We start from the raw sequence: 14,152 nt of genomic DNA on the forward strand, positions 1-14,152 counted from the left end.
CGGCTGCCAAACAACAACATAAGGAAGCATTGTGCACCTTTAAATGAGCATGTTCTCTAATTGATCAGCAATGTAAGAACAAACCAACATTAACTGGGATGACTTTAAGTGAGGAGTTACTGTAATGAGATTGGTCAAACTAAAGGAGAATCATCTTAATTGTGGGACAATCCCATTAGAATCAGAAATATGCCAAATAAGTGATTATTCTGTTTATCAGAACTTAAAGGAATTCATTCAGGATTCCAGAATTTTAAGAGAATAGAGAGCCATTTAAAAGCTGCTGCATTAAGTGACTTATTTAGCATTCATACAGAAGCAGGGAAGTATCACAGAAGTTAACATATGGGGCTATACAGTAGGATGTCTGTTCTAGGAATCCCCGATTCTTGGTGTTAGTGGGTTGATTTGGTTGCAGTTACTAACTCAATTTAATGAGGGGAGAGGTAATTCTTTTTTCAAGGAGCTCTTTCTAAGACTATTTGAATATTTTGCATCCAAGCAACCTCTCTCTTCTTTGTGCTCTCCTTTCCCTACTCTTCCTCATTCCACTTTACATCTCCCACTATTATCTCTTTACTTTTCACTCACACACCATTTCAATTCTCTTGCTCACCCCATTTCATGCTTCCCTTACTGCACTGTATCTGTTGCCTCAAAGCTGATCGTGTATTTCATGAAGCTTGATCTCATTCAGCACATTAGAGGACAATTAGATAATTGTGAAATATTAAAATTGAGAAATCTGCATATGGTTTTGTTCAGGTAGATAATGGTTAACTAAAATAATTTTATGCTAAATTTTTAAAATGAACACTGTTGCAATTTATGCAGTATATCTCTTTCAATCATTTTATGGTCATTCTGCCTAGGCAAGTTCATTAACAGACTTATGGCATGTTTTTATTTATTTACAGAGCATGAGAATAAACAAGATAAAACCAAGCAGAAAGCTTTTGTGGAGCCATATTTTAAAAGTGATGAAAGGTAATGCAACATTTTTATTAATGTAAGAGGATTAGGGTTTCCCCTCTGACGAGACCTTATCTTTTCATAAAATAAAACTGCGAAATCATTCCATACAAAGAAGCTGAAGGTGTACAACTGGAAAATCTCTATATGAATTCTGGTTATTACTACAGAAAAGGAAGATGAATCGGAAAGAGAAACTACAGAACGTTGGAAGAGAGGAATGCTTGTCACTTTTTAATAAAGAGAAGGAAATGTTACTCTTTTACTAAAAGTATGCTTCTGTAATCTGTGATGTTTTTCCAAAACACATAGTAGCTCAAGTTATGTATTATCATGCTTATTATGGTAGTGCCTAAGGGCCAGCTAAGAATGGGGCCCCATTAGAGTAGTATATATAGAGTAGTAGATGGTTCCTGCCCCACAATGTTCACAATCTAAATGGACAAGACAGGCACAGGGTGGGAGAAGAGATATAACATATGAAGAGAATAAACAATGTGATGGTAGCAAACATCAGGTATGTTCCATGACTGGTGGGGCAGGGAGTGGTATTTAGGAACGGATCAGCTAAATGGAAAGAAAAGGGAAAGAGAGCAAGGGGGGACAGGGCAGGGGAGAAGAAGGGAAGGAGGGGCAGGTATGGAGTGAAGCTGTGGGGAAGAGACTGGAGGGCGGGTAGAGTTGGCGTAAACAGGCTTTCTGCCCAAGGAAGAGAAAGTATGGTGACCAGATGTCCCGATTTTGGGGTCTTTTTCTTGTGTAGGCTCCTATTACCCCTCACCCCATCCTTATTTTTCATGCTTGCTCTCTGGTCACCCTAAGAGAAAGTCAGAGAACTTCTTACAGGAATGTCCAAACCTGAAAAAAGTCCCTACTTTGGCTGCTCCTATTTCTACTTCCTCGAGTCGCTGGCTAATGTATTCCTGGACAAATGGGAGAAATGGTCTGCGGTAAACCGGATGAAGTTTAATAAAGACAAATGCAAAGTTTTCCACTTAGGAAGGAATGATCAGTTTTACAACATCAGAATGGGAAGAGACTATCTAGGAAGGAGTACGGCAGAAAAGGTATCTGGGTTATAGTGGACCACAGCTAATATTGAGTCACAGTGGTGATGCTGTTGCAAAAAAAAGCAAACGTGATTCTGGGATGCATTAATGGGTGTTGTGAACAAGACACGAGAAGTCATCTTCCGTTCTATGCTCTGCACTGGTTAGGCCCTCAGCTGGAGTATTGTGTCCAGTTCTGGCAACATCTTCAAGAAAGAGTTGGAAGGGTCCAGAGAAAGAACAACAAGAATGATGTAAAGGTCTTGAGAACATGACCTATGAAGGAAGGCTGAAAGAATTGGGTTTGTTTAGTTTGGAAAAGAGAAGACTGAGAGGGGACATGATAGCAGTTTTCAGGTATCTAAAAGGGTGTCATCAGGAGGAGGGAGAAAACTTGTTCACCTTAACCTCTAAGGATAGAACAAGAAGCAATGGGCTTAAACTGCAGCAAGGGAGGTTTAGGGTTGGACATTAGGAAAAAGTTCATAACTGTCAGGGTGGTTAAACACTGGAATAAATTGCCTAGGGAGGTTGTGGAATTAAGAGTAGGTTAGATAAATGTCTATGTGGAATGGTCTAGACAGTATTTGGTCCTGCCATGAGGGCAGGGGACTGGACTCGCTGATCTCTCGAGGTCCCGTCCAGTCCTACAGTGTCTGAATCTATGAATTCTTCTCCCAGGCCTAAGAACATACAGATTTCTTATAAATAAGGGTTTTTTCATTGTCTCGATCTTTTTGTTTTATATCAAGCTTTTTAAAATTCCTGTGGACATTAAATAAGAAACATTTAACAGACCTCTATATATCTTAGTGCTTTTGCCATTCGTCTCCTGTTTTCATCATAACCTCTTAGTTTTCATTTCATAATACCATTAAGCACTCGATTTACTGGCTGGCTCACACAACTATTCTATACCCAGCCTGTTTTGACTTTGCAAAGGAAAGAGACTGACATTGTGTCTTGCTAAAAAGAAAATGCAAAGCTGAAAAATCCCATACAGTTGGAGCAAACAGGTAGAAACGTCATGGCATTCATGAAGCATTTACTAAAAAAACCTAAAACCTTAAGTGGGGCAGGCGATAAATTAATACAATTCAAGATTAAGTAGAGATGAGATGGTCAGCAGCTCCACTTTCACAGAGGAGCATAGATATATGTAAGACAACTTACTTTAAAAAAACAAACACCAACTTCTTTTGACTACAGATTATTCCTTTATGTTCTGATGTGAAAGATAGCTTTTTATATGCCAGTTGTCAGGAAGCTGAGGTTTTTTCAGATAATCTGTTAAATTGTCCCAGTGAAATGCTATTATTTCCTTGCTGCTGTCTGCTTCATTGGGTTAATAAACACTTCAACTTCCCAAAGAAATACATTATCAAATGAAAACCTAGGCTATGTCTGCACTGCACGACAGTGCAGACTATGATGGGTGAATCACAGAGTGCACCAGACCGTTGCACTCAAACTGCCCCATGTGGATGCTGCTGACATAAAGTAAAAGGTGCCTGGTTTGCATTAACATAGTCCTGTTTGAAAGAGTTGAATGGGGGCAGTTAGAGCACAGAATTTGGTGCACTCTGCAATTAGCAAACCCTGTAGCCTGCACTGCAGAGTAGTGTAGACATGCCCCTAGTAACTTTTCCTTTTGCTTTCCAGAAAAAATGCTGGGTTAGGTTTTCCTCATATTGAGGTTGTTCGGAAGAGAGAAGAGAGAAGAAAATTGCTGGGCCATACCTGTAAGGAATGTGAAATAGTAAGTAAAACTCTTAAGTTTTGGTCAGTCTTGCATTATTTTCACTTGCTTGGTACCAGAGGCCTGAAATGCTTTTCAAATTAACAACATAGAAGCGTGAGTACTGGTAAATCAAGTGGCAAAGAAGTCAGTTGTACTAAAGCTGTTGGCCACGGTAGAGATCCATAATAAAAATTAGGTACTGTAATAATGGAAAATAATTAGATAAAACAACATCTTGGAATGATAGCATTGGCATTTACTTACTTACCTTTCCTGTATCTACTAAAAGGAGTAGGCATTGCAAATCCTCATGTCAGTGAGGCCTCAATTAACAAAAAATAAATCAACTACCCCAGGGATTCTCAAACTGGGAGCTGTGACCCCTCAGGGGGTCGCAAGCTGTCAGTCTCCACCCCCAAACTCCACTCCACTTCCAGCATTTATTATAATGTTAAATATCAAAGATATGTTTTTAATTTCTAAGGGGTGGGGGGTCACACTCAGAGGCTTGCTGTGTGAAAGGGGTCACCAATACAAAAGTTTGAGAACCACTGAATGGTTGATCCACCAGTATCTCAGCAAGAGAGTGATAGCACTACTTCTCCTAAAGCTGAGATATCCAGAATTGGGTCCAAGACAGAATTGTAATGTTAAGCTGCACTTCATGGTATATTCATGTTTTGTTTTTTCTTTCTGAACGTATATACTGGAACAGGTATTCAAATAAAATTGCACATGCGTGTATATATACGAATGCGTACAAAACTTGCCTGTCAAAATTTCGGGTACCTTTATAAACCAGATTGAAAATTTAGCCCATCGCAACTGCTTGTCATCCTCTTAAAAACGTGATTTGTCAGTACTGACTGTTACAGTAGTTTTGCACATTGACTGTCAGAGCAGCAGTCTGACTCTTAGTGATATCTGGTACATATCTGCAGTCCCCAAAACTTATACATGTTACATTGTATAACTCACCAATTTTTTAGATTAAGCAACAAGTGTAAAGTAAAGTAGAATGTAAGGCAGTGGTCCCCAAACTGTGGGGCATGCCCTCCCCCCCCCCGTTGGAACAGAGTAATGTTCAGGAGATCGTGTGGCAGGGCCCAGGCTAGCTCCCAAGGGAGACAAGGAGGAACACCACACTTCCCGCCCCACTCTGCCCCCAACCCTGTTCAGCCTCCAGTTTTGCTCTGCCTCCAGTCCCACTCTGCACCTTGATCTGCCCCCATCCCAGCTCTGCCCTCATTCCCTCTCCACCTCCAGATCAGCTCTGCCTCTAGCCCCAGCTCCTTCACTATCCTCAGTTCCACCCCCACCCTGTCTTCAGCCCAAGCTCCGCTGCTAAGGAAGCCTTGGCTGTGCAGTAATGGAAGGGGGGAGGGGCGTGGACAGATTCCGTTAATGATAAGGGGAAGAGGGAGGCACTGGAAAAGTTTGCAAACCACTAATGTAAATGGTAGAGAAAAAAGTTGTAAAGACATTTTTACATTTCTTTTTTTCCCTTTCAAGTAATTGAAATGCTTTCAGGCACATTATATATGTGTTACTCTTATTTTATGTGTATAATAGATTGTGCTTCATTTGGTCATTAATATACTTTTCAATCTGCTGGAGATATTGAGCTACAATTTCATACTTCACAACATGTCTGAGGTGTAGATTAATGAGCTAATAAGAGTTCCTGTTGAGTTTTATTGCTTAATTTCCACTCTTATTTAGAACCAATATTTTTCTTAACATCCATTCTGTCCAACTGATAGCTAAATTTCTCCAGCTGAGTAATGCAGCTTATTAGTATGTTCTTGAACAAAACAAGTTCATGAAAAATCGCTTTGATAAAACCTTCACTAAAATGCGGTTTTAATGGAAATAGTTTTATTTACAGCTGACTGTAAAAGTAAATTCTCCGTTCCAAAATATGTGAAATCTAGAGAGTTTGAATGAAAACAGAGCATTAAAAAAAAAGCAGCTCTATTCTGTTTCTTGTGCCAAGAGCCATGCATTAACAATTTTAATTTCCTGTCTCTGCATGCTACGGGACTTTTCCTCTCAACGAACCCAGTTCTCATTATATTTTGGCAAGTAACATTGTGGAAACATTTGGAGACTTTATTTCGTAATGTACAAGCATTCAAATTCTGTTTTTATTCTAATTTTTTTTTTTTTTTTTTTTAGGAAAGAGTTATTTATTTATTTATTTATTTTTAGCATAAACCATCCAAGATTGTATGTGATACTTGGCAATAACACTGCATTAGAATGACTGGATTTGAAAAAATTCTTAACTGAAAACTGCCACTTGGTTAATTGTCTGCATAGGTCTGTGTACCTGGTCCATTCACAATTCCAAAAGAGAATCAATATTGAAAACATAGTCCTCATTAGATGAGAAGCCACTTCCATATCCGGTTCTGGCACCTAACACTACAATATATGTTAACATCAGATTTTGACTCTCATTTTTACTCAGTATGTAGATATCTATAAGAGCTACTCCAACAAGACTGCTCCCAAACAGAATTTTTGCAAGTTAGTGGTAACTCCCTATTATATTTTTCCCTGATGATACTGCATTCTCAGTCATGATGACTTTATACCCAATTTTTAATGAAAATACATATTTTGGGTTTGAAATGGCATCTTTAATAGGACACTGGCTGCTTGTTTATACTTTTTTTTCCTATCCTTTAGCTACACTGCCACTTTAGAAGCTTCTGTCAATGTTTTCTTCTGCTGTTCAGCAAATATTCACCCCTGTCCCCAGTGTTCTAATGGAGCTAAAATTTAAAAGCCTTACTTTCTGGTTCTTTCAAAACAATGACAATTCATTTTGTTACTGTTGATTATTTGTTTTTCAATTTCCACAGAAAATAGTACTGTAGCTTTTAAATTGTTTTAATCCCAGTTCACTCCATTCCCCAGCAGTTCAGACAATTTAGAAGTTTAGGCCTAAAATTTGCTTACAAGAAGCCTGATAGAGAAAAATTAGGTTTTTGATATACTGTTTTAAAATTCCTAATAAACTGTTTTAGGACAGTTTAGGATTTAGACCTATTTCTAATTATCCTTAAGGAATATTTAGCTATCATTAATCTGATTGGCTGATATGGATTTTCTTTTTGAACAGACGTACAATATCTCTTGTTAATTTAGTTGGCTGCTTTAAAAAAAAAAAGTTATTCTGATATGTTTTCTAACATTGGCCACTGAAATCTGACTGTACAAAATAGTCATTACCTGTTCGCTGTTCTGCTTTCATCAGTCTATCTATAATCTCAAACACATACTGCTAAACTTCTTTTGTGGATTTGTGTGGTGGGGAAGAAATTTTAATCTAGCTTTCTAAGCATAGTACTTTAGTTTCAAAGTATGTCAATGTGTTTTCCAAATGGACATGAGCAATGTCTAATTTCATACAGTTATACAAGTTAACAAAACCAGTTTTATAGCACCTATAAGACATCTTGGCGGGATATAAAAGAGAGGTGCAAACATTTTTGCATCAGTAGAGCGATTAAAACACAGGTAGATTCCTGATGTTTAAGTGCTTAGGATTTCTCTCTTGGCAGACTTTCTACCAAAACCTCTGTTAAAAGCAAAAAATTATTTTAAATTAATCATGGCTGCAGATCTAGCTCTTCTGTGTAACCTGTAAACCAGGAGTCTTGCAGGATAGAAAGGGGAAACTCTGACCATCTTGGTACAGCCTATTAAAGAACTGAATCTCTTTAAGACCTCTTGCTTCTTTGATGACCCAGAGAGCCTGCATGCCACCAGATGATGAGAATATGTACTAACTATGACATTTAGAACAGATTTTGTTCTGCTGTCAGATTGATGCTGGATTACACCAACTCAAACTTTTATATCTTATATAATACTTTATATTAAAGTACCTCAGTCTTAGGCAGGCCTGCACTTACCCCGTACTACAGAAACAGTACAATCAGTCATCTCTTCATCTTACTGTATGTCGTCTCTCATTAATAGCCCTCTCTCAGCGCTCTGGTTGTTTTGCTGTCCACACCGTCATCACTACTGATATCCTTTCTCTTTTGGTTTTTGACTGTTTTATGTTTGTCCAACAACTATTGAGAGAATTAGTTTGCAAGTATTCTTTAGCATTCCCAGTAGGCAGCTCTTGTGTGGCATCTTACTAGCACTAGATGGAGATGGGAAAACAAAACCAAACTTTGGGGCATCCTGTTAATAAAAGCAATTCTATACTGGATGAGCATTCCATTTCTTTCCTGTCTCTTACTTGAGATTACTTTCTGCCTGGCTGGACTAAGATTTTAACTTGATTTTCTCTCTTCTGGTCATACCATTGTAGTATTTTGGCAAGATTACTTACTCTTTTGATGAGCTCCAACTATAAAAGTTTGGATAGCATAAGACTGCTGGATTGCTAATTGAATTAAATCATATATTCAAGCTTTGGAAAGACAGTGCTGGATGCATAAATACTGCAGTACTTCATAATGTCTGAATTGCAGGCTGGCATTAACAGGAGCTTTTGGCCAGAAGCACGGTCTATAATGCTAGAAGAAGGATGAAAATTATTCCCTTTCATGATGCACATTAGAGCCACTCTAATAAATGACTGAACCATGTAAACCAGATGCTTAAAAAAGTTATTTTTAACTATTGTATTACTCACGGTTTACTGGAATATCTTGTGTTCTTTCTGAAGTCAGTGACATTGCACTAGTGTTAATGAAGGCAGAATTTGGTTCAGTGTATGTAGGGCAGATTTTCACCCTGATCTAATTCATTTGAGTTGTTCAGGTAGCACAAATGGAATATAGAGAGTCACCATAATTCTCCTGCATGGGATTCTCCCTGTGAGTGGGGAATTTCCAGCTGGCATAGAACTAACTGCTATGTCTCTCTCCCCCTGCAGCCCATAGCACAGTTGCTGGGGAGGGGAGAAGAGGAAACCAGATCACTGTGTGCTCCAGATAGTTGCATCAGGGATCATAGTTCGCGGGCATAGGTTAGAGCAGCTTCTTAGCTGCTCTAATTTGTGTCTTGTGTTTGCAACAGAGAATCTGGCTCATGAACTATTTGTGTTTCATTAATACCTGAAAATGCAATTATCTTAATCTGAATGTTACTACTTTTATTGTTTAACTTTGATTCTTCTATTGATCTATGTCTGTATTCCAAACTGTTTTAAGCCCCAATTCTGCAGAGGCTTATGTACATGCTTAATTTTACACACGAATAGTTACACATGTGTTTTTGTTTTGTTTGTTTTGTTTCATATTAAAATGTATAGAACTAACATAGTTGCTAGTTTAGGGTGCATTTTTAAAGTTATAGTAATAAGGATAAAATATGTAATAAGTCAAGTTTAACAAACTAACACTTGAGGTCAGGGACATGCAAACCTAAATCTGTAATTTTGGCTAGTCTCACCAATGTGTATGTATTTAAGCACAATAATCAGTAGCGATACAAGTAATGTAATTGCCTCTTATATATCATTGTTCATTTTTATGACCTATTACATATTTTCCAATTTCTGTTTTTAGTATTATGCAGATATTCCAGAAGGGGAGAGAGAAAAGAAGCTAGCTGCTTGTTCAAGACATAGATTCCGCTACATTCCTCCTTGTACACCAGAAAACTTCTGGGAGGTTGGATTTCCTTCCACTCAAACATGTGTGGAAAGAGGTGAGTATATAAAATTGTTGTGTTAGAAAGTTTGTATGTTTTTGTTTTTAAACTTGATGCTGAGAAAACTGAAGTATTAAAAACACTAAGATGCTCATTTCATAATGAAAGATTTCCCTACACAGCTCTGTCAAATTCCATTTGACCACCAGCTACTAAGGTCCTGAGTAAATGTTGTCATTTGTTCAGTGGCTTCTGGGATATTAGGAAGGGGGACTGTGAAGAGAAGTCCTAAGAACTGGGATAGAGTGGGAGGATATTGGAAGAATTCCCACAGAACTAAATTAAGACCATATTTATTTCTAACCTAGAGCTAGACCTGAACTGAATTTTCAGTGGTGAAAATCTGGTTGATTATGTTACTTAAGGCCTCAAATAACAAGATGAATTGATATGTCTTCATAGCTCTCTTAGGTGCCACAATGAATGGGGATGTATGATAAAATGGCTGTACTGTCAACAGTTGTCTGTGATTGCCTTCTGAACATTGTGGTTTGTTCTTTCTTATGCATATATCCTGGTTTATTGCAAAAACACAAACTGCTCTTAAGACTTTTCTTTACACAGATTATAGTTTCTTTGTATAAATAGCTTTAAACAAGCCATTGTAGGTTGGCACAATAATGAGTTACTAACACATGGATCTACTGTTTGGATTAAAAATGTGTGGATTTTTTTATTATGCTGTTCTAGAGTAATGGTGCTTCAAAATATTTCACGTTTCAAATGCTCTAGCCTTAAAACCAGATTTTGCAGGCAGCTTGCCTTTAGAGTGGATTCAACTACTGAGATATTTTGAGTGGAAAACAATGAAGTAGGTGAAAGACTTGTTTGACAAGATGTTCATGTGCTAGAATTTTCACTTTGATTATACCAAACAATCCCACCATTCCCTTGAATGGGGTAATGGCTTTAAAACATGTACATTTTGTAAGGAGTTGCATCTATATCTTCAAAGGGACTGAAATTCTGAATTAAGAGCCTCATGCATTCTTTGAGCCCTTTATCTAATTACAACAGTACATCTACATTCTAAATGTTAATAAATTATAACATAATTATAGAGGTACGCAGAGCTATCTGTTCTCCAGGGTTTTAAGGTGGATTGCAGGAAAACTTAACCCGGGATAATTGGTTGAATCCCCATGTTTTCCAAGTAGAATGTTAGGCAACATATATTATGCATACTGCACATGACATTAATATGTATTATATGTATCATACATTATATCATGTATGAATATTGGATAGTTTATGCTAAGCTATACCACTGTCAATTGTATTATGCTTTTCCTAGAGTTCTGTTCACTCATACAAAAGTATATCCCATAACGCTTTACAACAGCACAACTCTGCTCTTGGTCCAGGCAAATACAGAACCTGTCAGAGACAAGATGTGTACACATAGTGTGTTCTCATACAGTTAGTAGGCCATGGAGGCACCTCCTGCTACCTGGAATGTGGTATCCAATACAAAGATAAGGAAGGTAGAAGACAATACAGAAAAACAAGACAAAAAACTGGTACAGACTGGTGGGTTGAATCTTGGCTGATGTACAGAGAAACAACTGTAGTATAAATATAGGTAGTCGAAAACGCATACATTTGAAAAAGACCTGTGTAAGGTGAACGCTGCAAGACTGATTGTCAGTATGTATGTCTCCTTTTCGTATTGTACTACTCTGTCTTTGACTAATTAACTGACTAAGCTTTGCTTGAATATTTTCAACATTAAACCACAAGTGTAATTAAGTGACTGGCTATACCTTGTCAAAAAGTGCTATGGGATCTTCAGCCCACTCTCAGAAGAGATGGAGTTTTGATCAATGTTCCTTCTAATTTTTTATGTGCAGAATGAATTTTGTTATGTCCACTAATATGGAGGTGATGTGTGATGGGGGTGGGGCTCAGGACTGGGGCATAGGGTTGGAGTGTGAGGGGGTAAGGGCTCTGGCTGGGGATGTGGGCTCTGGGGTGCGGCCATGGATGAGGGGTTTCGTGTGCAGGAGGGAGCTCAAGGCTGGGACAGAGGGTTAAGGTACGTGGGGCTGAGGGCTCCAGCTGGGGGTACAGGCTCTGGGGTGGGACCGGGGATGAGGGGTTTGGGGTGCAGGCTACCCCAGAACTGTGATGGGGAGAGACAGCTCTCCCCAGCCCTCTCTCGCTGCAGCAGCCTGGAGCCGGAGAAACGGCGTCTCTTCCCTGGCCACAGCAGCTCCGAGGCTGGGGCCGGGGGAGAGGCGTCTCTCCCCGCCTGCATGGCCCTTGATAGCCTTCTGCACAGCCACGCAGCTTAGAGGGAATTTAGGTTTTGATGTGTAAGGTCTTATGCAATAAACTGTCAAACAATGAACAGCAGTGCTAATTAAGCTACTTAAAAAGGATAAAGGGCTAAGTCAATTTTAGTGAAATTTGAACCTGTTGTTCTAAGGAATTTCAAACTTTGGGCTCAGACCATTGATCCTATTAGTAGTCATAAGTCACTGCTGCATTCCCTAAATGGAACACTATATATAATGTGAGATTTGAAATTGTTATTCAAAAACAGAATGTTGTTATTTAAATGGGTGGTACGTTAAGTCTAGTCCTTGGCAATCCCTTGAAGTGATTTTGTATATTTTAATTGTGTGTCACACAAAGCATTTTACCAGTTGCAAAGAAGGAATCTACCAGTAAACTTGATTTTAATGAATTTAGTACTTGTGAACAGAGCAAAGTTGACAAATATGAAGGCAAATATAAATCCTGTACTTATCCACAAAAATAAGCAGAGATAGCCGCCTTTTTTAGAGGCCTTTGTTATGTTAAGTATGATACATGTGTCCAGAGAAGCTGTATTGAGTGCTTTTGATAAATTAGAATGTGGCAAATATTTTCAGAAACAGATTTCTTGTGTTAAATAACTCATATTTTTGCAGTGTTTCTATATATCTTACAGAAATAACCTACTAAAATAAAATATAAAAGCTTCTATTAGGGAGGACAGTGAAATGTGTAATGAGTTGCAAAATAGTTGAACATTTGACAGCCTGATTTCTCAGTAGCCCTTCAGTATAATCAATCTGTATTAGCTATTAGGAAACTACTGTAAATCAATATAACTAAATGTTTAATTTTTAATAGATGTTTTCATTGGCTGAGGGCATTCTAAATGATCCCTGGCAGGGTCAGATTAGTTTCCAAAAATGAAAAATACTTTAAACAAAAATCTTTGTGGTAGGCAAAACTTAGTGGTCTGTTAAATGCATTTTACTTTTGCTTTTATACTGTACCATCTCTCAACCAGATTGTTTTGAAATCTTTACCTTGATTTTATTCTTATTCTTTTAAGGCTATATTAAAGAGGATCTTGCACCCTGTCACCGTCCAAAAAGAAGGCAGCCTTACAATGTGATGTTTTCTCCAAAAGGCAAAGAACAGAAACAACAAAGCACATAAATGTGGGGAAAGTGTTTCCTGTCATTAGATATTTAAAGTTAATATAAACTTGAAATAAAAATACTGCAGATTTTTCCAAAATGATAAAATCATTTCATTAGATATGTAAATCATTTCCCTCTTAGAAAGCTCATTTGAAAATCTGAAGTATGTTATCAGGAAACACTATTATTTAATGTGTCTTTGTTTCATTTTGTGTTAATGTCTTGTCTTGATTTTGCACCTTTAAGACAGTGGATCTGCTCCTGTTTCCTCCCATTGAAGTCAATAGCTAAATGCCCATTGGACCATATCCAAACTTTAAGTGAGGTGGGTGTGACTTCTTTGAGCTCAGTGGAGTTCTACCTGCTCATTCTAAGTCTAAACATTGCTTATAAATTTCAGTGGGAGCAGGACTGGACCTGGTGGGGTGCTTGCATTTTGCACTGGATAACTTAAAGGATTTATCACCTTCCCTTTTTTTGTAATAATTGTGATATATCTAATTGCAATAAACAAAGTAGTATTTATTAATGATTTCATCACCTCAAAACTTTCTGCAGCAGAGAACGCCAATCATAATTTCTTGTCCCACTGGTGCATACCAAAGTGGTACTTATGTCCTCACAATTTCAGTGGTTTAAGTTGGAATCTTAAAATTTTTTGCTCCAGCTTATCATATATGGCTATCTTTTTTTAATTCAGTGTCATCTGTATACCTTTCCTTCATAGTACCCAAAGTTAGTGTCTCACCTATTGCTAGGAATGTCTGAATTGAGGGAAGAGTCAATACCATTTGGAACGTATTGTGCCCAGACTTCTCTTAAAGATCTTCAACACTATCCACTAGACTGAGTGGTCTCTTAAGACATGCATTCTAATGTAGTCTTGTAAATTTCTATGTTACACAACAAAGTGCACAAGTTGATACCTGTCAAGGTCTCTTTCCCACTTTGAATGTCAGCATCCAGAAAGTGGGGACCTGCCTGTACCCTTCTAAGCTTAATTCCTAGCTTAGATCTTATAGCGCTGCCACCAACCAGAGATTTCAATGTCTGGTGCACTCCTTATCCCCCTAAAACCTTCCCTGGGGAGACCAAGACCCAAACCGCTTGGGTCTTAAATCAAGGGGAAATAAACCATTCCCCTACCTTTCCCCTCCCAGACTTTCCCCTCCCTGGGTTACCCTGAGAGATTACTGTGATTCAAACTCCTTGAATCTTAAAACAGAGAGAAATTCACCTTCCTCCCTTTTCCTTTCCCCCCACCAATCCCTGGTGAGTTCAGACCC

General features: G+C 38.2%; 1 protein-coding gene across 1 annotated transcript in view; it reads left to right on the forward strand.

Annotated features, from left to right (window-relative positions):
• The window catches only part of RBBP8 (RB binding protein 8, endonuclease), a 67,953-nt gene extending 54,611 nt beyond the window's left edge, over positions 1-13,342 (forward strand). Inside the window, 4 exon segments of the mRNA XM_032795810.2 lie at positions 918-987; positions 3,684-3,780; positions 9,303-9,444; positions 12,776-13,342. Of these exon segments, the coding sequence (XP_032651701.1) occupies positions 918-987; positions 3,684-3,780; positions 9,303-9,444; positions 12,776-12,882 (416 nt within the window). The 3' untranslated portion in view covers positions 12,883-13,342.
• Positions 13,343-14,152: the final 810 nt, after the last annotated feature.

The sequence above is a fragment of the Chelonoidis abingdonii genome, chromosome 2, assembly GCF_003597395.2.
Source record: "Chelonoidis abingdonii isolate Lonesome George chromosome 2, CheloAbing_2.0, whole genome shotgun sequence".
NCBI lineage: Eukaryota > Metazoa > Chordata > Testudines > Testudinidae > Chelonoidis > Chelonoidis abingdonii.